Source organism: Oncorhynchus tshawytscha, linkage group LG07 (assembly GCF_018296145.1).
Source record: "Oncorhynchus tshawytscha isolate Ot180627B linkage group LG07, Otsh_v2.0, whole genome shotgun sequence".
Lineage (NCBI taxonomy): Eukaryota > Metazoa > Chordata > Actinopteri > Salmoniformes > Salmonidae > Oncorhynchus > Oncorhynchus tshawytscha.
Genome location: NC_056435.1, coordinates 39,614,995 through 39,640,309, shown reverse-complemented (window position 1 = coordinate 39,640,309; position 25,315 = coordinate 39,614,995). Strand labels below are relative to the sequence as shown.

At 41.6% G+C, this 25,315-nt stretch overlaps 1 protein-coding gene across 1 annotated transcript in view; it reads left to right on the top strand.

Moving 5' to 3' along the window:
* Positions 1-25,315, top strand: part of LOC112254482 (rho guanine nucleotide exchange factor 10-like protein) — a 149,145-nt gene that overhangs the window by 11,599 nt on the left and 112,231 nt on the right. The window contains exons 10-11 of the mRNA XM_042324390.1: positions 4,386-4,501; positions 23,614-23,741. Of these exons, the coding sequence (XP_042180324.1) occupies positions 4,386-4,501; positions 23,614-23,741 (244 nt within the window). The remainder of the gene's footprint in view (positions 1-4,385; positions 4,502-23,613; positions 23,742-25,315) is intronic.

Here is a 25,315-nt window from a genome sequence, read left to right as displayed (position 1 = left end):
AGAAGCAGCAGCACTAGATAGGAATCTAATGGTGAAACAGGTCTTTTTTCACCCCTCACAAAACTCTGTTGTGCGTACAGATTGGTGGAGAGATCCCTGATAAATGTGCTATGGGAAGGAGATACAAAGCCTTATCATGATGTAATGGAACGGCCTTTAAATATTAATGGCGCCTTTTACAGCAGTGTCTGACCATGTCACGCTCAGTGAACAGCAACAGTTTAACATGGATGCCAAGATTAGGTTTAGATTCTCTGAAGATTAAGCCTTGAAGTCTTAAAAGTTTACTGCAACACTGTGGGATGATTTAAGTTGACATTAAAGGGTCTATCACCTCCTTCTCTCGCTCTCTCCCCTCTCTCTCTCTCTCTCTCTCTCTCTGTCTCTCGCTCTCTCTCAATTCAATTTCAATTAAAGGGGCTTTATTGGCATGGGAAACATATGTTTACATTACCAAAGCAAGTGAAATGGATAAATAAAAGTGAAATAAACAATAAAAAGTGAACAGTAAATATTACAATCCAAAAGAATAAAGACATTTCAAATGTCATATTAAGTCTATATACAGGGTTGTTACGATGTGCAAATAGTTCAAGAAAAAAAGTAAAATAAATAAACATAAGTACGGGTTGTATTTAAAATGCAGTGTTTGTTCTTCAGTGGTTGCCCTTTTCTTGTAGCAACAGATCACAAATCTTGCTGCTGTGATTGCACACTGTGGTATTTCACCCAGTAGATATGGGAGTGTATCATAATTGGATTTGATTTTCTAATTCTTTGTGGGTCTGTGTAATCTGAGAGAAATATGTGTTTCTAATATGGTCATACATTGGCAGGGTCTAATTGTGTTGCTGTCCTGGGGCTCTGTGAGGTCTGTTTGTGTTTGTGAAAAGAGCCCCAGGACCAGCTTGCTTAGAGGACTCCTCTCCAGGGTCATTTCTCTGTAGGTGATTGCTTTGTTATGGAAGGTTTGGGAATCGCTTCCTTTTAGGTGGTTGTAGAATTTAACAGCTCTTTTCTGGATTTTGATAATTAGCGGGAATCGGGCTTATTCTGCTCTGCATGAATTATTTGGTGTTTGTCCCATCTTGTGAATTATTGGTTGGTGAGCAGACCCCAGACCTCACAACCATAAAGGGCAATGTGTTCTATAACTGATTCAAGTATTTTTACTCAGATCTTAATTGGTATGTCAAATGTTATGCACCTTTAGAAGGCTCTTCTTGCATTGTCTCTTAGATCGTTCACAGCTTTGTGGAAGTTACCTGTGGTGCTGAGGTATGTATAGGTTTTTGTGTGCTCTAGGGCAACGGTGTCTAGATGGAATTTTTATTTGTGGTCCTGGCAACTGGACCTTTTTTGGAACACCATTATTTTTGTCTTACTGAGATTTACTGTCAGGGCCCAGGTCTGACAGAATCTGTGCAGAAGATCTAGGTGCTGCTGTAGGCCCTCCTTGGTTGGGGACAGAAGTACCAGATCATCAGTAGACATTTGACTTCAGATTCTCTCTCTTTCACTCGCTTTTTGCTAACTCTTTCGCTCTCTATATCTCTCTATATCTCTCTCTATATCTCTCTCTCTCTCCTGACTTTTGATTATCAGGATGGTTCATTTTAGAATTTAGCATGGGCCCAATGCAAGCCATCCCCTAACTCATGCCTTTCCAGGCATCTTCCTCTGTGCATCTGCTGTGCATCTTCCTCTGTGCATCTATTGTTCCCCAGCCTGACACTGCCACGTCTATTTATAGTTCCCCGTCCCCTGTGGGGGGGAGGGGAGGGTCCGGCCTAAATCCCACAGCTTGGCGAGAAATGGGCTCATTTTTCATCTCCTGCAGGCCCTGATGGCCTTCCTTATTGATGGAGAAGGCTGGCCTTCTGGGAACTACAGGGATCTCTCAACTCTCTCTCTCTCAACTCTCTCTCTCTCGCTGTCCCTCCATTGTGCAGAGACACAGGTGGGCAACTGTTTTGTATCCCCACTGTCTGGTCTTGTGCCATCCCCATGTACCTACACACAGGCTTACCTTCTCCCTGCCACCATTACAGCGTTATTTTTTTTATACTGAAACTGACACGAGACTGCGATGCAAAGCAATGCTACACTGAATCTATGCTTCATCTACATGCAGTGAGCTGGTGTCCAGGTTTGGATGGGGATTAGTCTATGGCTTTGGTACAGATTTGATATATTGGGGATTTGGAAGCAGTGGCTGCTGTAAATTCCCTCAGGTTAGTTCCCAGAGCTGGATGCAGCACCAGCTGGACTATATGCTGAGGATGAAGATTCCTGCTGGCTGTTGTTACATGAAGCGGCTGCCTCTGGGAGGAAGGGCAGGGGCCCCTGTGGGCTCAGCCCTGCCTTGCTGCTTCGTGCCAGTGTGAATGACCGTGTCTGAGTGTGAAAACCAATCCCGCCACACCAACGGGATTACGCTGGATTACAACTCAGCACATTCACCTCTGGGGCTGGGGCCAACTCTAGGCAGGCGGGGACACAGCGGACCTGTGTGCCAGCGAATCCCAAAGCCCCACAGCTACAGGGAAGCCATTGTTTACAGAGACTCACGGCAGGCACACCTCTTGATATTCAGATGTGTCTGCTATTGATCGTGTCTCACAGATGTCAGATGTCTGTGCCCGTCTGTGTGAGAGATCCCATTAAATCAGTGAAGGCTGGTGGGAGTAGTTACAGGAGGATGGGCTCATTGTAATGGCTGGAATGGAATAAATGGAGCGGAGTTCAACGTAGTTTCCATATAGTTGCGTTTGATACCGTTCCATTTATTCCATTCCATCCATTACAATGAGCCTGTCCTCCTATAGCTCCGCTCGCCAGCCTCCTCTGCACTAAAGGCTTAAAGGTTACAAAGGCTCTCTTAAGAGAACAATGACTGCCTCTCTCCACTCTCTGACTATTTGTCGATACATCCACACAGCCACCCCCTGGCTTCACACAGCCACTAGATTCCCACAAAGGGCCATGCTTCAGTTACCTGCCTTGTGCCAAGCCGGACTGCTACTTGATTATGTGGTTGTGATGACAGCACAGGACAACGCTACAGCTACATCTTGCTGCAACATTCAATTGTGTTGTGCTCCTGGAGGCTTGTGTAGAGATGTGGACCAGGGCATTAGGGAGGCTGGCAGTGAGAGGTAGAGCTATTGATTCCCTGAGGTTGGAGAGGTAGACTTTAAAGAGTGTGCTTCAAAATCGATTGGTGAATCTCACGTCTAATGAGACACCTGCATTCCTTTTGTTTGGGAAAAGGGCATCATATAGCTCCAAATGGCCTCTCTCTATCTGCTTTTTAGTTATACATTCAGACTCCCGACTTCATTCAGACTGTTCAACAAATAACGGTGGTGATCGATCCATCACACATTGAACTCCTTTCTCAGTGGAACTAGAGTTTCAACAAGTGCAAGTTTTCTTTATCACTTCCACTAGTTATTGTAGTTCAGGAAAGTCTCAAAATGCAGTTCAATATTTGGGGATTGGTGTTTGACCTTGAGATGTTTCATGATGTCTTTAGGAGACAAGCATTGGCTTCCAACACTCTACTCAGCAAACTGGATGCAGTCTATCACAGTGCCATCCGTTTTGTCACTAAAGCACCTTATACCACCCACCACTGCGACCTGTATGCTCTGGTCGGCTGGCCCTCGTTACATATTCGTCGCCAGACCCACTGGCTCCAGGTCATCTACAAGTCCATGCTAGGTAAAGCTCCGCCTTATCTCAGTTCACTGGTCACGATGGCAACACCCATCCGTAGCACGCGCTCCAGCAGGTGTATCTCACTGATCATCCCTAAAGCCAACACCTCATTTGGCCGCCTTTCGTTCCAGTACTCTGCTGCCTGTGACTGGAACGAATTGCAAAATCGCTGAAGTTGGAGACTTTTATCTCCCTCACCAACTTCAAACATCAGCTATCTGAGCAGCTAACCGATCGCTGCTGCTGTACATAGTCTATTGGTAAATAGCCCACCCATTTTCACCTACCTCATCCCCATACTGTTTTTATTTATTTACTTGCTCTTTTGCACACCAATATCTCTACCTGTACATGACCATCTGATCATTTATCACTCCAGTGTTAATCTGCAAAATTGTAATTATTCGCCTACCTCCTCATGCCTTTTGCACACATTGTATATAGACTCCCCCCTTTGTTTTCTACTGTGTTATTGACTTGTTACTTGTTTATTCCATGTGTAACTCTGTGTTGTCTGCTCACACTGCTATGCTTTATCTTGGCCAGGTCGCAGTTGCAAATGAGAACTTGTTCTCAACTGGTGTGTGTGTGACATGTTAACTGGTGTAACCTGATGATGTGTGCACTGTAGTGTGACAGGCTGTGTTGTGTGTTGACGACAGGGAAAGTGATCCTGGGTCCTCCACGGCTTTACCAGGAACTCCAGGACCTGCAGCACGACTTGTCTGTGGTGGAGGAGGTCACACTACTGGTGGGAACACTACAGGGGACATACCAGGTACACCCCAGCCCACTAGTTAATATATAACACCACCCCACCCCACTAATTGCTATGTAATACCACCCCACTACTTACAATATGACACCACCCCACTACTTACTATATAACACAAATCCATCCCACTACTTGCTATATAACACCACCCCACTACTTACTATATAACATCACCCCACCCACTACTTACTATATAACACCACCCCACTACTTAGTATATAACACCACCCCACTACATACTATATAACACCACCCCACTACTTACTATATAACAGCACCCCACTACTTACTATATAACACCACCCCACTACTTACTATATAACACCACCCCACTACTTACTATATAACAGCACCCCACCCAACTACTTAATATATAACACCAACCGACTACTTACTATATAACACCACCCCACTACTTACTATATAACACCACCCCACTACTTACTATATAATCCCAGCCAACCCCACTACTTACTATATAACACCACTCCACCCCACTACTTACTATATAATCCCAGCCAACCCCACTACTTACCATATAACACCAGCCAACCCCACTACTTACTATATAACACCACTCCACCCCACTACTTACAATATAACACCAACCCACCCCACTACTTACTATATAACACCACCCCACCCCACTACTTACTATATAACACCACCCCACCCCACTACTTACTATATAACACCACTCCACCCCACTACTTACAATTTAACACCACCTCACTATTTACGATATAACACCAGCACACCCATCTACTTACTATATAACACCACCCCACTATTTACTATATAACCCCACCTCACTACTTACTATATAACCCCACCCCACCCCAGTACTTACTATATAACACCACTCCACAACTTACAATTTAACACCACCCCACTATTTACTATATAACACCAGCCCAATACTTACTATATAAAACCAGCCCACCCATCTACTTACTATATAACACCAGCCCACTACTTACTATATAACACCACCCCACTACTTACTATATAACAACAGCCAACCCACTACTTACTATATAACACCACCCCACTACTTACTATAAAACACCACCACACTACTTACTATATGACACCACCACACTATTTTCTATATAACACCACCCCAATACTTACTATATAACACCAGCCCAATACTTACTATATAACACCACTCAACCCCACTACTTACTATATAAAATCCCCCACTACCTACTATATAACATCCCCCACTACCTACTATATAAAATACCCCACTACCTACTATATAACACCACCCCACTACCTACTATAAAACATCCCCCACTACTTACTATATAATATCCCCCACTACTTACTATATAACATCCCCCACTACCTACTATATAACACCACCCCACTACCTACTATATAACATCCCCCACTACTTACTATATAACATCCCCCACTACCTACTATATAACACCACCCCACTACCTACTATATAACATCCCCCACTACTTACTATATAACATCCCCCACTACTTACGATATAAAACCACCCCACTACCTACTATATAACACCACCCCACTACCTACTATATAACATCCCACCACTACCTACTATATAACATCCCCCCACTACTTACTATAAAACACCACCCCACTACTTACTATGACACCACCACACTATTTTCTATATAACACCACCCCAATACTTACTATATAACACCTCTCAACCCCACTACTTACTATATAAAATCCCCCACTACCTACTATATAACATCCCCCACTACCTACTATAAAACATCCCCCACTACTTACTATATAACATCCCCCACTACTTACTATATAACATCCCCCACTACTTACTATATAACATCCCCCACTACCTACTATATAACACCACCCCACTACCTACTATATAACATCCCCCACTACTTACTATATAACATCCCCCACTACTTACGATATAAAACCAGCCCACTACCTACTATATAACATCCCCCCACTACCTACTATATAACATCCCCACTACTTACTATATAACATCCCCCACTACCTACTATATAACACCACCCCACTACATACTATATAACATCCCCCCCACTACCTACTATATAACATCCCCCACTACTTACGATATAAAACCACCACACTACATACTATACAACATCCCCCACTACCTACTATATAACACCACCCCCAACTTACTATATAACATCCCCCACTACCTACTATATAACACCACCCCACTACCTACTATATAACATCCCCCACTACTTACGATATAAAACCAGCCCACTACCTACTATATAACATCCCCCACTACCTACTATATAACACCACCCCACTACTTACTATATAACATCCCCCAACTACCTACTATATAACACCACCCCACTACTTACTATATAACATCCCCCAACTACTTACTATATAACATCCCCCACTACTTACGATATAAAACCAGCCCACTACCTACTATATAACATCCCCCACTACCTACTATATAACACCACCCCACTACTTACTATATAACATCCCCCAACTACCTACTATATAACACCACCCCACTACTTACTATATAACATCCCCCAACTACTTACTATATAACAATACCCCACTACCTAATTTTATAATACATCCCCCACTACCTACTATATAACACCACCCCACTACTTACTATATAACACCACCCCACTACATACTATATAACATCCCCCACTACCTACTATATAACATCCCCCACTACTTACGATATAAAACCACCACACTACTTACTATACAACATCCCCCCCACAACCTACTATATAACACCACCCCACTACTTACTATATAACATCCCCCACTACCTACTATATAACACCACCCCACTACCTACTATATAACATCCCCCACTACTTACTATATAACATCCCCCACTACTTACGACATAAAACCAGCCCACTACCTACTATATAACATCCCCCACTACTACCTACTATATAACACCACCCCACTACTTACTATATAACATCCCCCAACTACCTACTATATAACACCACCCCACTACTTACTATATAACATCCCCCAACTACTTACTATATAACAATACCCCACTACCTAATTTTATAATACATCCCCCCACTACCTACTATATAACATCCCCCACTACTTACTATATAACATCCCCCCAGTACTTACTATATAACATCCCCCACTACTTACGATATAAAACCACCCCACTACCTACTATATAACACCACCCCACTACCTACTATATAACATCCCACCACTACCTACTATATAACATCCCCCACTACTTACTATAAAACACCACCCCACTACTTACGATATAAAACCACCCCACTACTTACTATATAACATCCCCCACTACCTACTATATAACATCCCAACACTACTTACTATATAACACCACCCCACTACTTACTATATAACATCCCCCACTACTTACTAAAGAACACCACCCCACTACTTACTGTATAACACCACCCCACAACTTACTATATAACACCACCCCACTACTTACTATATAACATCCCCCACTACCTACTATATAACATCCCAACACTACTTACTATATAACACCACCCCACTACTTACTGTATAACACCACCCCACTACTTACTATATAACACCACCCCACTACTTACTATATAACAATACCCCACTACCTAATTTTATAATACATCCCCCACTACCTACTATATAACACCACCCCACTACTTACTATATAACATCCCCCACTACCTACTATATAACACCACCCCACTACCTACTATATAACATCCCCCAGTACTTACTATATAACATCCCCCACTACTTACGATATAAAACCACCCCACTACCTACTATATAACACCACCCCACTACCTACTATATAACATCCCACCACTACCTACTATATAACATCCCCCACTACTTACTATAAAACACCACCCCACTACTTACGATATAAAACCACCCCACTACCTACTATATAACACCACCCCACTACCTACTATATGACACCACCCCACTACTTACTATATAACATCCCCCACTACCTACTATATAACATCCCAACACTACTTACTATATAACACCACCCCACTACTTACTATATAACATCCCCCACTACTTACTATAGAACACCACCCCACTACTTACTGTATAACACCACCCCAAAACTTACTATATAACACCACCCCACTACTTACTATATAACATCCCCCACTACCTACTATATAACATCCCAACACTACTTACTATATAACACCACCCCACTACTTACTGTATAACACCACCCCACTACTTACTATATAACACCACCCCACTACTTACTATATAACAACCCCACTACCTAATTTTATAATACTACCTACTATATAACACCACCCCCACTACATACTATATAACATCCCCCACTACCTACAATATAACATCCCCCACTACCTACTATATAACATCCCAACACTACTACTTACTATATAACACCACCCCACTACCTACTATATAACATCCCCCTACTTACTATATAACATACCCCCACTACCTACTATATAACACCACCCCACTACATACTATATAACATCCCCCACTACCTACAATATAACATCCCCCACTACCTACTATATAACATCCCCCACTACTTACTATATAACATCCCCCCACTACCTACTATATAACACAACCCCACTACATACTATATAACATCCCCAACTACTTACTATATAACAATACCCCACTACCTAATTTTATAATACATCCCCCACTACCTACTATATAACACCACCCCACTACTTACTATATAACATCCCCCAGTACTTACTATATAACATCCCCCTACTACTACGATATAACATCACCCCACTACCTACTATATAACACCACCCCACTACCTACTATATAACATCCCACCACTACCTACTATATAACATCCCCCACTACTTACTATAAAACACCACCCCACTACATACTATATAACATCCCCCACTACCTACAATATAACATCCCCCACTACCTACTATATAACATCCCCCACTACTTACTATATAAAACCACCCCACTACCTACTATATAACACCACCCCACTACCTACTATATAACACCACCCCACTACTTACTATATAACAATACCCCACTACCTAATTTTATAATACATCCCCCCACTACCTACTATATAACACCACCCCACTACTTACTATATAACACCACCCCACTACTTACTATATTACAACACCCCACTACTTACTATATAACATCCCCCCACTACCTACTATATAACATCCCAACACTACTTACTATATAACACCACCCCACTACTTACTATATAACACCACCCCACTACTTACTATATAACACCACCCCACTACATACTATATAACACCACCCCAATACATACTATATAACATCCCCCACTACCTACAATATAACATCCCCCACTACCTATTATATAACATCCCCCACTACTTACGATATAAAACCACCCCACTACCTACTATATAACACCACCCCACTACATACTATATAACATCCCCCACTACTTACTATATAACATCCCCCCACAACCTACTATATAACACCACCCCACTACATATTATAACATCCCCCAACTACCTACTATATAACACCACCCCACTACTTACTATATAACATCCCCCAACTACTTACTATATAACAATACCCCACTACCTAATTTTATAATACATCCCCCACTACCTACTATATAACACCACCCCAATACTTACTATATAACATCCCCCACTACCTACTATATAACACCACCCCACTACCTACTATATAACTATCCCATCCCCCAGTACTTACTATATAACATCCCCCACTACTTACGATATAAAACCACCCCACTACCTACTATATAACACCACCCCACTACCTACTATATAACATCCCACCACTACCTACTATATAACATCCCCCCACTACTTACTATAAAACACCACCCCACTACTTACGATATAAAACCACCCCACTACCTACTATATAACACCACCCCACTACTTACTATATAACACCACCCCACTACTTACTATATAACATCCCCCACTACCTACTATATAACATCCCAACACTACTTACTATATAACACCACCCCACTACTTACTATATAACATCCCCCACTACTTACTGTATAACACCACCCCACTACTTACTGTATAACACCACCCCACAACTTACTACACCACCCCACTACTACTATAAACATCCCCCACTACCTACTATATAACATCCCAACACTACTTACTATATAACACCACCCCACTACTTACTGTATAACACCACCCCACTACTTACTATATAACACCACCCCACTACTTACTATATAACAATACCCCACTACCTAATTTTATAATACATCCCCCACTACCTACTATATAACACCATTCCACTACTTTCTATATAACATCCCCCACTACCTACTATATAACACCACCCCACTACCTACTATATAACATCCCCCACTACTACTTACTATACAACATCCCCCACTACTTACGATATACAATCCCCCCACTACCTACTATATAACACCACCCCACTACCTACTATACAACACCACCCCACTACCTACTATATAAAACCACCCCACTACCTACTATATAACACCACCCCACTACTTACTATATAACACCACCCCACTACCTACTATATAACATCCCACCACTACCTACTATATAACATCCCCCCACTACCTACTATATAACATCCCAACACTACTTACTATATAACACCACCCCACTACTTACTATATAACACCACCCCACTACCTACTATATAACATCCCAACACTACTTACTATATAACACCACCCCACTACTTACTATATAACATCCCCCACTACTTACTAAAGAACACCACCCCACTACTTACTGTATAACACCACCCCACAACTTACTATATAACACCACCCCACTACTTACTATATAACATCCCCCCCACTACCTACTATATAACATCCCAACACTACTTACTATATAACACCACCCCACTACTTACTGTATAACACCACCCCACTACTTACTATATAACACCACCCCACTACTTACTATATAACAATACCCCACTACCTAATTTTATAATACATCCCCCACTACCTACTATATAACACCACCCCACTACTTACTATATAACATCCCCCACTACCTACTATATAACACCACCCCACTACCTACTATATAACATCCCCCAGTACTTACTATATAACATCCCCCACTACTTACGATATATAAAACCACCCCACTACCTACTATATAACACCACCCCACTACCTACTATATAACATCCCACCACTACCTACTATATAACATCCCCCACTACTTACTATAAAACACCACCCCACTACTTACGATATAAAACCACCCCACTACCTACTATATAACACCACCCCACTACCTACTATATAACACCACCCCACTACTTACTATATAACATCCCCCACTACCTACTATATAACATCCCAACACTACTTACTATATAACACCACCCCACTACTTACTATATAACATCCCCCACTACTTACTATAGAACACCACCCCACTACTTACTATATAACACCACCCCACTACTTACTATATAACAATACCCCACTACCTAATTTTATAATACATCCCCCACTACCTACTATATAACACCATTCCACTACTTTCTATATAACATCCCCCACTACCTACTATATAACATCCCCCCCACTACTTACGATATAAAACCACCCCACTACCTACTATATAACACCACCCCACTACCTACTATATAACATCCCCCACTACTTACTATATAACATCCCCCACTACCTACTATATAACACCACCCCACTACATACTATATAACATCCCCTACTACCTACAATATAACATCCCCCACTACCTACTATATAACATCCCCCACTACTTACTATATAACATCCCCCACTACCTACTATATAACACAACCCCACTACATACTATATAACATCCCCTACTACCTACAATATAACACCACCTACACATACTATATAACACCACCCCACTACATACTATATAACACCACCCCACTACTTACTATATAACACCACCCCACTACATACTATATAACATCCCCCCACTACCTACTATATAACATCCCCCACTACTTACTATATAACATCCCCCACTACCTATTATATAACACCACCCCACTACATACTATATAACATCCCCCACTACCTACTATATAACATCCCCCACTACTTACGATATAAAACCACCCCACTACTTACTATACAACATCCCCCCCACTACTTACGATATAAAACCACCCCACTACTTACTATACAACATCCCCCCAACTACCTACTATATAACACCACCCCACTACTTACTATATAACATCCCCCAACTACTTACTATTTAACAATACCCCACTACCTAATTTTATAATACATCCCCACTACCTACTATATAACACCACCCCACTACTTACTATATAACATCCCCCACTACCTACTATATAACACCACCCCACTACCTACTATATAACATCCCCCACTACTTACTATATAACATCCCCCCACTACTTACGATATAAAACCAGCCCACTACCTACTATATAACATCCCCCACTACCTACTATATAACACCACCCCACTACTTACTATATAACATCCCCCAACTACTTACTATATAACAATACCCCACTACCTAATTTTATAATACATCCCCCCTACTACCTACTATATAACACCACCCCACTACTTACTATATAACACCACCCCACTACTTACTATATAACACCACCCCACTACTTACTATATAACACCACCCCACTACTTACTATATAACAATACCCCACTACCTAATTTTATAATACATCCCCCCACTACCTACTATATAACACCACCCCACTACTTACTATATAACACCACCCCACTACTTACTATATAACACCACCCCACTACTTACTATATTACAATACCCCACTACTTACTATATAACATCCCCCCACTACCTACTATATAACATCCCAACACTACTTACTATATAACATCCCCCCACTACTTACTATATAACACCACCCCACTACTTACTATATAACACCACCCCACTACTTACTATATAACATCCCAACACTACTTACTATATAACACCACCCCACTACTTACTATATAAAACCACCCCACTACATACTATATAACACCACCCCACTACTTACTATATAACACCACCCCACTACATACTATATAACACCACCCCACTACATACTATATAACATCCCCCACTACCTACAATATAACATCCCCCCACTACCTATTATATAACATCCCCCACTACTTACGATATAAAACCACCCCACTACCTACTATATAACACCACCCCACTACATATTATAACATCCCCCAACTACCTACTATATAACACCACCCCACTACTTACTATATAACATCCCCCAACTACTTACTATATAACAATACCCCACTACCTAATTTTATAATACATCCCCCACTACCTACTATATAACACCACCCCAATACTTACTATATAACATCCCCCACTACCTACTATATAACACCACCCCACTACCTACTATATAACATCCCCCAGTACTTACTATATAACATCCCCCCCACTACTTACGATATAAAACCACCCCACTACCTACTATATAACACCACCCCACTACCTACTATATAACACCACCCCACTACCTACTATATAACAACATCCCCCACTACTTACTATAAAACACCACCCCACTACTTACGATATAAAACCACCCCACTACCTACTATATAACACCACCCCACTACTTACTATATAACACCACCCCACTACTTACTATATAACATCCCCCCACTACCTACTATATAACATCCCAACACTACTTACTATATAACACCACCGCACTACTTACTATATAACATCCCCCACTACTTACTATAGAACACCACCCCACTACTTACTGTATAACACCACCCCACAACTTACTATATAACACCAGCCCACTACTTACTATATAACATCCCCCCACTACCTACTATATAACATCCCAACACTACTTACTATATAACACCACCCCACTACTTACTGTATAACACCACCCCACTACTTACTATATAACACCACCCCACTACTTACTATATAACAATACCCCACTACCTAATTTTATAATACATCCCCCCACTACCTACTATATAACACCATTCCACTACTTTCTATATAACATCCCCCCACTACCTACTATATAACACCACCCCACTACCTACTATATAACATCCCCCACTACTACTTACTATACAACATCCCCCACTACTTACGATATAAAACCACCCCGCTACCTACTATATAACACCACCCCACTACCTACTATACAACACCACCCCACTACCTACTATATAAAACCACCCCACTACCTACTATATAACACCACCCCACTACTTACTATATAACACCACCCCACTACCTACTATATAACATCCCACCACTACTTACTATATAACATCACCCCACTACTTACTATATAACACCACCCCACTACCTACTATATAACATCCCACCACTACTTACTATATAACATCACCCCACTACCTACTATATAACACCACCCCACTACTTACTATATAACACCACCCCACTACTTACTATATAACATCCCCCCACTACTTACTATAGAACACCACCCCACTACTTACTATATAACACCACCCCACTACTTACTATATAACATCCCCCCACTACCTACTATATAACATCCCAACACTACTTACTATATAACACCACCCCACTACTTACTGTATAACACCACCCCACTACTTACTATATAACACCACCCCACTACTTACTATATAACAATACCCCACTACCTAATTTTATAATACATCCCCCACTACCTACTATATAACACCACCCCACTACTTACTATATAACATCCCCCACTACCTACTATATAACACCACCCCACTACCTACTATATAACATCCCCCAGTACTTACTATATAACATCCCCCACTACTTACGATATAAAACCACCCCACTACCTACTATATAACACCACCCCACTACCTACTATATAACATCCCACCACTACCTACTATATAACATCCCCCACTACTTACTATAAAACACCACCCCACTACTTACGATATAAAACCACCCCACTACCTACTATATAACACCACCCCACTACCTACTATATAACACCACCCCACTACTTACTATATAACATCCCCCCACTACCTACTATATAACATCCCAACACTACTTACTATATAACACCACCGCACTACTTACTATATAACATCCCCCCACTACTTACTATAGAACACCACCCCACTACTTACTATATAACACCACCCCACTACTTACTATATAACATCCCCCCACTACCTACTATATAACATCCCAACACTACTTACTATATAACACCACCCCACTACTTACTGTATAACACCACCCCACTACTTACTATATAACACCACCCCACTACTTACTATATAACAATACCCCACTACCTAATTTTATAATACATCCCCCCACTACCTACTATATAACACCATTCCACTACTTTCTATATAACATCCCCCCACTACCTACTATATAACATCCCCCACTACTTACGATATAAAACCACCCCACTACCTACTATATAACACCACCCCACTACCTACTATATAACATCCCCACTACTTACTATATAACATCCCCCACTACCTACTATATAACACCACCCCACTACATACTATATAACATCCCCCACTACCTACAATATAACATCCCCCACTACATACTATATAACACCACCCCACTACTTACTATATAACACCACCCCACTACATACTATATAACATCCCCCACTACTTACTATATAACATCCCCCACTACTTACTATATAACATCCCCCACTACCTACTATATAACATCCCCCCACTACTTACTATATAAAACCAGCCCACTACCTACTATATAACATCCCCCACTACCTACTATATAACACCACCCCACTACTTACTATATAACATCCCCCAACTACTTACTATATAACAATACCCCACTACCTAATTTTATAATACACCCCCCACTACCTACTATATAACACCACCCCACTACTTACTATATAACATCCCCCCACTACTTACTATATAACATCCCCCACTACTAACGATATAAAACCACCCCACTACCTACTATATAACACCACCCCACTACCTACTATATAACATCCCACCACTACCTACTATATAACATCCCCCCACTACTTACTATAAAACACCACCCCACTACTTACTATATGACACCACCACACTATTTTCTATATAACACCACCCCAATACTTACTATATAACACCAGCCCAATACTTACTATATAACACCACTCAACCCCACTACTTACTATATAAAATCCCCCCACTACCTACTATATAACACCACCCCACTACCTACTATACAACACCACCCCACTACCTACTATACAACACCACCCCACTACCTACTATACAACACCACCCCACTACCTACTATACAACACCACCCCACTACCTACTATATAAACACCACCCCACTACCTACTATATAACACCACCCCACTACTTACTATATAACACCACCCCACTACCTACTATATAACATCCCACCACTACCTACTATATAACATCCCCCCACTACCTACTATATAACATCCCAACACTACTTACTATATAACACCACCCCACTACTTACTATATAACACCACCCCACTACCTACTATATAACATCCCACCACTACCTACTATTTAACATCCCCCCACTACCTACTATATGACATCCCAACACTACTTACTATATAACACCACCCGACTACTTACTATATAACACCACCCCACTACATACTATATAACACCACCCCACTACTTACTATATAACACCACCCCACTACATACTATATAACATCCCCCCACTACCTACAATATAACATCCCCCACTACCTACTATATAACATCCCCCACTACTTACGATATAAAACCACCCCACTACCTACTATATAACACCACCCCACTACCTACTATATAACATCCCCCACTACTTACTATATAACATCCCCCACTACCTACTATATAACACCACCCCACTACATACTATATAACATCCCCCACTACCTACTATATAACATCCCCCACTACTTACTATATAACATCCCCCCACTACCTATTATATAACACCACCCCACTACATACTATATAACATCCCCCACTACCTACTATATAACATCCCCCACTACTTACGATATAAAACCACCACCCACTACTTACTATACAACATCCCCCAACTACCTACTATATAACACCACCCCACTACTTACTATATAACATCCCCCAACTACTTACTATTTAACAATACCCCACTACCTTATTTTATAATACATCCCCCCACTACCTACTATATAACACCACCCCACTACTTACTATATAACACCACCCCACTACTTACTATATAACACCACCCCACTACTTACTATATTACAATACCCCACTACTTACTATACAACATCCCCCCACTACTTACTATAAAACACCACCCCACTACTTACTATATGACACCACCACACTATTTTCTATATAACACCACCCCAATACTTACTATATAACACCAGCCCAATACTTACTATATAACACCACTCAACCCCACTACTTACTATATAAAATCCCCCCACTACCTACTATATAACATCCCCCCACAACCTACTAATAAAATACCTACTACATAAAATACCCCACTACCTACTATATAACATCCCCCACTACCTACTATATAACACCACCCCACTACCTACTATAAAACATCTATATAACATCCCCCACTACTTACTATATAACATCCCCCACTACTTACTATATAACATCCCCCACTACTTACTACTTACTATATATCACCACCCCACTACTTATTATATAACATCCCCCACTACCTACTATATAACATCCCCCACTACTTACTATATAACACCACCCCACTACTTACTATATAACATCCCCCACTACCTACTATATAACATCCCAACACTACTTACTATATATCACCACCCCACTACTTACTATATTACACCACCCCACTACTTTCTATATAACATCCCCCCACTACTTACTATATTACACCACCCCACTACTTACTATATAACACCACCCCACTACTTACTATATAACACCACCCCACTACTTACTATATAACAATACCCCACTACCTAATTTTATAATACATCCCCCCCACTACCTACTATATAACACCACCCCACTACTTACTATATAACACCACCCCACTACTTACTATATAACACCACCACCACTACTTACTATATTACAATACCAACCACTACTTACTATATAACATCCCCCACTACTACTATATAACTACTATATAACATCCCAACACTACTTACTATATAACATCCCAACACTACTTACTATATAACACCACCCCACTACCTACTATATAACATCCCACCACTACCTACTATATAACATCCCCCCACTACCTACTATATAACATCCCAACACTACTTACTATATAACACCACCCCACTACTTACTATATAACACCACCCCACTACATACTATATAACACCACCCCACTACTTACTATATAACACCACCCCACTACCTACTATATAACACCACCCCACTACTTACTACTACATACTATATAACATCCCCCACTACTTACTATATAACATCCCCCACAACCTACTATATAACACCACCCAATACCCCACTACATATTATAACATCCCCCAACTACCTACTATATAATACCACCATCCCACTACTTACTATATAACATCCCCCTACCTAACTACTTACTATATAACAATACCCCACTACCTAATTTTATAATACATCCCCCACTACCTACTATATAACACCACCCCAATACTTACTATATAACATCCCCCCCACTACCTACTATATAACACCACCCCACTACCTACTATATAACATCCCCCACTACTTACTATATAACATCCCCCCTACTACTTACTATATAAAAACCAGCCCACTACCTACTATATAACATCCCCCACTACCTACTATATAACACCACCCCACTACTTATTATATAACATCCCCCAACTACTTACTATATAACAATACCCCACTACCTAATATAATACATCCCCCCCTACTACCTACTATATAACACCACCCCACTACTTACTATATAACATCCCCCACTACCTACTATATAACACCACCCCACTACCTACTATATAACACCCCCCACTACTTACTATATAACATCCCCCACTACTACGATATAAAATCCCCCCACTATATAACATCCCCTACTATATAACACTACCTACTATATAACATCCCCCACTACTTACTATATAACATCCCCCACTACCTACTATATAACACCACCCCACTACATACTATATAACATCCCCCACTACCTACAATATAACATCCCCCCCACTACCTACTATATAACATCCCCCCACTACTACTTATAACATCCCCCACGATATAAAACCACCCCACTACCTACTATATAACACCACCCCACTACCTACTATATAACATCCCACCACTACCTACTATAAAACATCCCCCACTACTTACTATATTACATCACCCCACTACTTACTATATAACACCACCCCACTACTTACTATATTACATCACCCCACTACCTACTATATAACATCCCCCACTACCTACTATATAACATCCCCCACTACATACTATATAACATCCCCCACTACTTACGATATAAAACCACCCCACTACTTACTATATAACACCACCCCACTACCTACTATACAACATCCCCCACCCCACTACTTACTATATAACACCACCCCACTACCTACTATACAACATCCCCCACTACTTACGATATAAAACCACCCCACTACCTACTATATAACACCACCCCACTACCTACTATATAACATCCCACCACTACCTACTATATAACATCCCCCACTACCTACTATATAACATCCCAACACTACTTACTATATAACACCACCCCACTACTTACTATATAACACCACCCCACTACCTACTATACAACATCCCCCACTACTTACGATATAAAACCACCCCACTACCTACTATATAACACCACCCCACTACCTACTATATAACATCCCACCACTACCTACTATATAACATCCCCCCACTACTTACTATATAACACCACCCCAACCCACTTCTTACTATTTAACACCAGCCCACTACCTACTATATAACATCCCCCCACTACTTACTATATAACACCAACCCAACCCACTTCTTACTATTTAACACCAGCCCACTACTTACAATATAACACCAGCCCACTACTTACAATATAACACCAGCCCACTACTTACAATATAACACCAGCCCACTACTTACAATATAACACCACCCCACTACATACTATGTACCACCAGCCCACCCCAATCCACCCCACTGCTTACTATACAACAACAGCCCACCCCAATACTTATTATATAACAACAGCGTACCCCACTACTTACTATATAACACCAGCCCACCCACTTCTTACTATATAACACCAGCCCACCCCATTTCTTACTATATAACACCAGCCCACCCCACTTCTTACTATATAATACCAGCCCACCCCACTTCTTACTATATGACACCACCCCACTAATTACTATGTATCACTACTTAGTGTAGGAATGCTATAGGAGACATACTTGGTATACACAGCCCAACCCAACATGTTGTTTTACTATAGTATTTATTGCATCACCTCATAGCCCATGCTGCCTCCGAGTTACTCACAAAAGCCTACATCCATATTACCTTCTTTAAAAATGTGAACCGCAGCCTGACCTCCAAAAACAATGGTCTTTACTTTAAAGAGATTTAATTTGCAGCTTGACACATTTTTCATAAAGCTGATAAGTCAAAATAAAGTAAAGTGATTTCTTTCTTCCACAACCCAACTATTTACAGGTCTGAACTCTGAGAACACAGAATGCTTTGATTGGATATTGAAAATGCATGAACAGTGTTATTTTGTTAAATGCAGGGCATTGTACAGCAATAAACATGATAGAGAGGAAGACATTTGGGGAAATCTATTTCTGGGAACGTTCACAATGAAATACAAAATGGAGAATTAAAATGCAATTCAAATGTGATCATATAAAAGCTACACATCTTTCTGGAATCACCAATTGATAACAGCATAAATACATTTGATATCCCCATGGGGGATCCTAATAAAATACCAAAAAATATCAAAAACAGAGAATCAGAGATGTGACAGATTTGAGGGCTATCTCCTGAAGAATGTAGTGCCTCTCTCTCCTGCAGTGAGCTCTGTTGTGTTCAAATCAGGACACCTACCAGTAGCCACAATCACATTAAAGCTACTGTACATAACACAGTCACAGTATACTCCAGCAATCACCAAAGAGCCTCTCAGTGGAAAGGTGGCCTTTTGGATCTCTATTTTTTTAAGGTGGAGTAAAATGGGCTTTACTCCATATTATTGATTTTCACACTCCACCCAGTTATAATATAAATGTCCACCAAACAAATATAGGAAATACTTCCGCATGGCTCATTGACTTCATAAATTGATTTGATTCTTACAGTATGACTGGGGGGACTTAACTGTAAAAGTGGTGTAGGAGATGTAATGTGTATGACGTATTTGATGGTATGAAGTGCTTTGCCGTGGGTTGATGAAAATGTCTATAAATCAAAGCAGTTTTCTGAGGAAGGGGTGGAAGGTTCTTTTCATAGAGAGTGTAAGTAAACTCAGCAAAAAAAGAAATATCCTCTCACTGTCAATACCGTTTATTTTCAGCTGTGAGATGTTACCCCACTCTTCCACCAAGGCACCTGCAAGTTCCCGGATATTTCTGGGGGGAATGGCCCTAGCCCTCACTCTCCGATTCAACAGGTCCCAGACGTGCTCAATGGGATTGAGATCCGGTCTCTTCGCTTGCCATGGCAGAACACTGACATTCCTGTCTTCCAGGAAATGACGCACAGAATGAGCAGTATGGCTGGTGGCATTGTCATGCTGGAGGGTCATGTCAGGATGAGCCTGCAGGAAGGGTACCACATGAGAGAGGAGGTTGTCTTCCCTGTAATGCACAGCGTTAAGATTGCCTGCAATGACAACCAGCTCAGTCCGATGTTGCTGTGACACACCACCCCAGACCATGACGGACCTTCCACCTCCAAATCAATCCCGCTCCAGAGTACAGGCCTCGGTGTTACGCTCATTCCTTCGATGATAAACGCGAATCCAACCATCTCCCCTGGTGATACAAAATCGCGACTCGTCAGTGAAGAGCACTTTTTGCCAGTCCTGTCTGGTCCAGCGATGGTGGGTTTGTGCCCATAGGTGATGTTGTTGCTGGTGATGTCTGGTGAGGACCTGCCTTACATCAGGCCTACAAGCCCTCAGTCCAGCCTCTCTCAGCCTATTGCGGACAGTCTGAGCACTGATGGAGGGATTGTGCGTTCCTGGTGTAAGTCAGGCAGTTGTTATTTCCAATCTGTACCTGTCCCGCAGGTGTGATGTTCGGATGTATCGATCCTGTGCAGGTGTTGTTACATGTGGTCTGCCACTGCAAAGAGGATCAGCTATCCTCCTGTCTCCCTGTAGCGCTGTCTTAGGCATCTCACAGTACGGACATTGCAATTTATTGCCCTGGCCAAAACTGCAGTTCTCATGCTTCCTTGCAGCATGCCTATGGCATGTTAACGCAGATGAGCAGGGACCCTGGACATCTTTCTTTTGGTGTTTTTCAGAGTCAGTAGAAAGGCCTCTTTAGTGTCCTAAGTTTTCATAACTGTGACCTTAATTGCCTACCGTCTGTAAGCTGTTAGTGTCTTAACGACCATTCCACAGATGCATGTTCATTAATTGTTTATGGTTCATTGAACAAGCATGGAAAACAGTGTTTAAACCCTTTACAATGAAGATATGTGAAGTTATTTGGATTTCTACAAATTATCTTTGAAAGACACGGTCCTGAAAAGGGGAAATTTTATTTTTTTGCTGAGTTTGTCAGTACTGTCCATAAATATAAAGGTGTGAGTGCAAGCATATTAATGTTAGCTTGTGAATGTACACAGAAGTGCATCATGTAGGAGTCGAAAGAAGAATATCGTGCACATGGGAGTATGTACTGTAGCTATATTTTCTTGTCACAGCAGAATGTTCTTGTGTGTTTGTGGATCATAGAACCTGAACACGACTGTGGCCCAGGACTGGTGTCTAGCTCTACAGAGACTCATTCGGATCAAGGAGGATCAACTTCAGAGTGCCAACAAGTGCCGCTTACGCCTGCAGGTGCCTGGGAGACCAGACAAGTGAGTATTACATCAATATTACTGGGCCTTGTGTTAAAGTCATACTGTAGTACCACCCAGTGTGTAGAATTCATCCATTATCTTCACACTTGTGTGATTTTACGATTTAAAGACGACAAATTGAACTGCAAGGGCTTGTTTTACACTGCCGTCTTGACTCCACAAAATGGGTTGCTGGAAAAATTGCCTCATCCATAACTCGGAAAACAGGCCATCACACTCAACACTAAAAGAGAATGGCCGGTGACAAACATTTTAATGTGCCTGGGCGCTAACGTTATGATGATGCAGGAGCCTGACGTTGCGTTCGCTTAACCTCACTGAGCACATTACCTGGCATTACGCTCAGCCAGTGTTAAAAGCCTGACACCATCTCTGCCACAGCTGGCTGGCAAATTAAAGGTGTGCACCGCAATTGGTCACTAACTGACCGTTCACATATTCACTTCCTTGAGAACGCAAATGGAATGGCAGCATTTGCCATGTTATTTTCATGGAGTTCCATTCATATTACAGGTATAGCCAGTATTGTGTGTTTTTCATTTGTTCAGACAGAATATATATATTTTTTTAAAAGCCATTGTAGTTCAGCTCAAGGACACACAGAAAGTGGTCTTTGACTGACAGTTAATTTTGTCATTTTTAGATATACTAAATCTAAAGGCTCCATAATGGGAGCTTCTATAATTCTCTCACACTGTGATGAGTCTGAATGTGCTTATTGTAATGTGCTCAAGTGGCTATGGACTCAGCTGAGAGTAGAGGAGGAGGATAGAGAATGAAGACAGATTAGAGTGGGAGTCGTGCTGTGGCTGCTAGTGTGTGGAGGATGAGAGTGGGAGGAGGGGAGTATTATGAGCAGGGAGGGAAAGAGACCTTGATCCACCTCCACAACATAAACGGGGCAAGGCAGGGTGACAGCAGTGAGGGCCTAAATGTACCCATCCAACCTAAAGTGACAGCTTGAGCAGCAGAGCACTGCAGATTGGTACCCATCCCCCCCTCTCTGTGGCGCCACACTGGGCCTGCAGGGCCAAGCTGCTTTCTCGATGTTTGGTGGAGCCAGATGTCATGCATACAAGAAAGTCCCAGCATCCCTGTTGAGGAGTACCACATCCCCTTGGTCCCATTGATAATGTCATGAGCAGCAGCATGGACCAGGGAGGGAGACCCCCGTACCCCATCTCTGTGGGTTGTATCAGATAGTGTAACATTATTTGTTTGTAGCAGCCAACAGACCTCATTCTGCCATACAGAGAAGCAGGTTTCTACAATGTAAAGTGGGGGAAATGTTTTGAGCAAGTAGTGTACTATACAGACCTGGACTCCAGTGTAGAGTGTAGTGATGGTTATAGTATATTGTGAAGAGAGGCATGTGATAAAGTAATAAAGAGAGAGAGAGCTGAGCAGGGTCTGATAGCAGACTAATTGTTGCTGGAGGCTGGGTGGTTGCTTGGCCGGCAGGGCTGGCTGTTGAGGTGGCAGGGCCAGCAGAGTGCCTTAGGGCTTGTGTATGGTGGTGATTGGTGGGGGTTGGGGGGTTACAGTTGGCGCGGTGGGTGCCTCAGTCATTC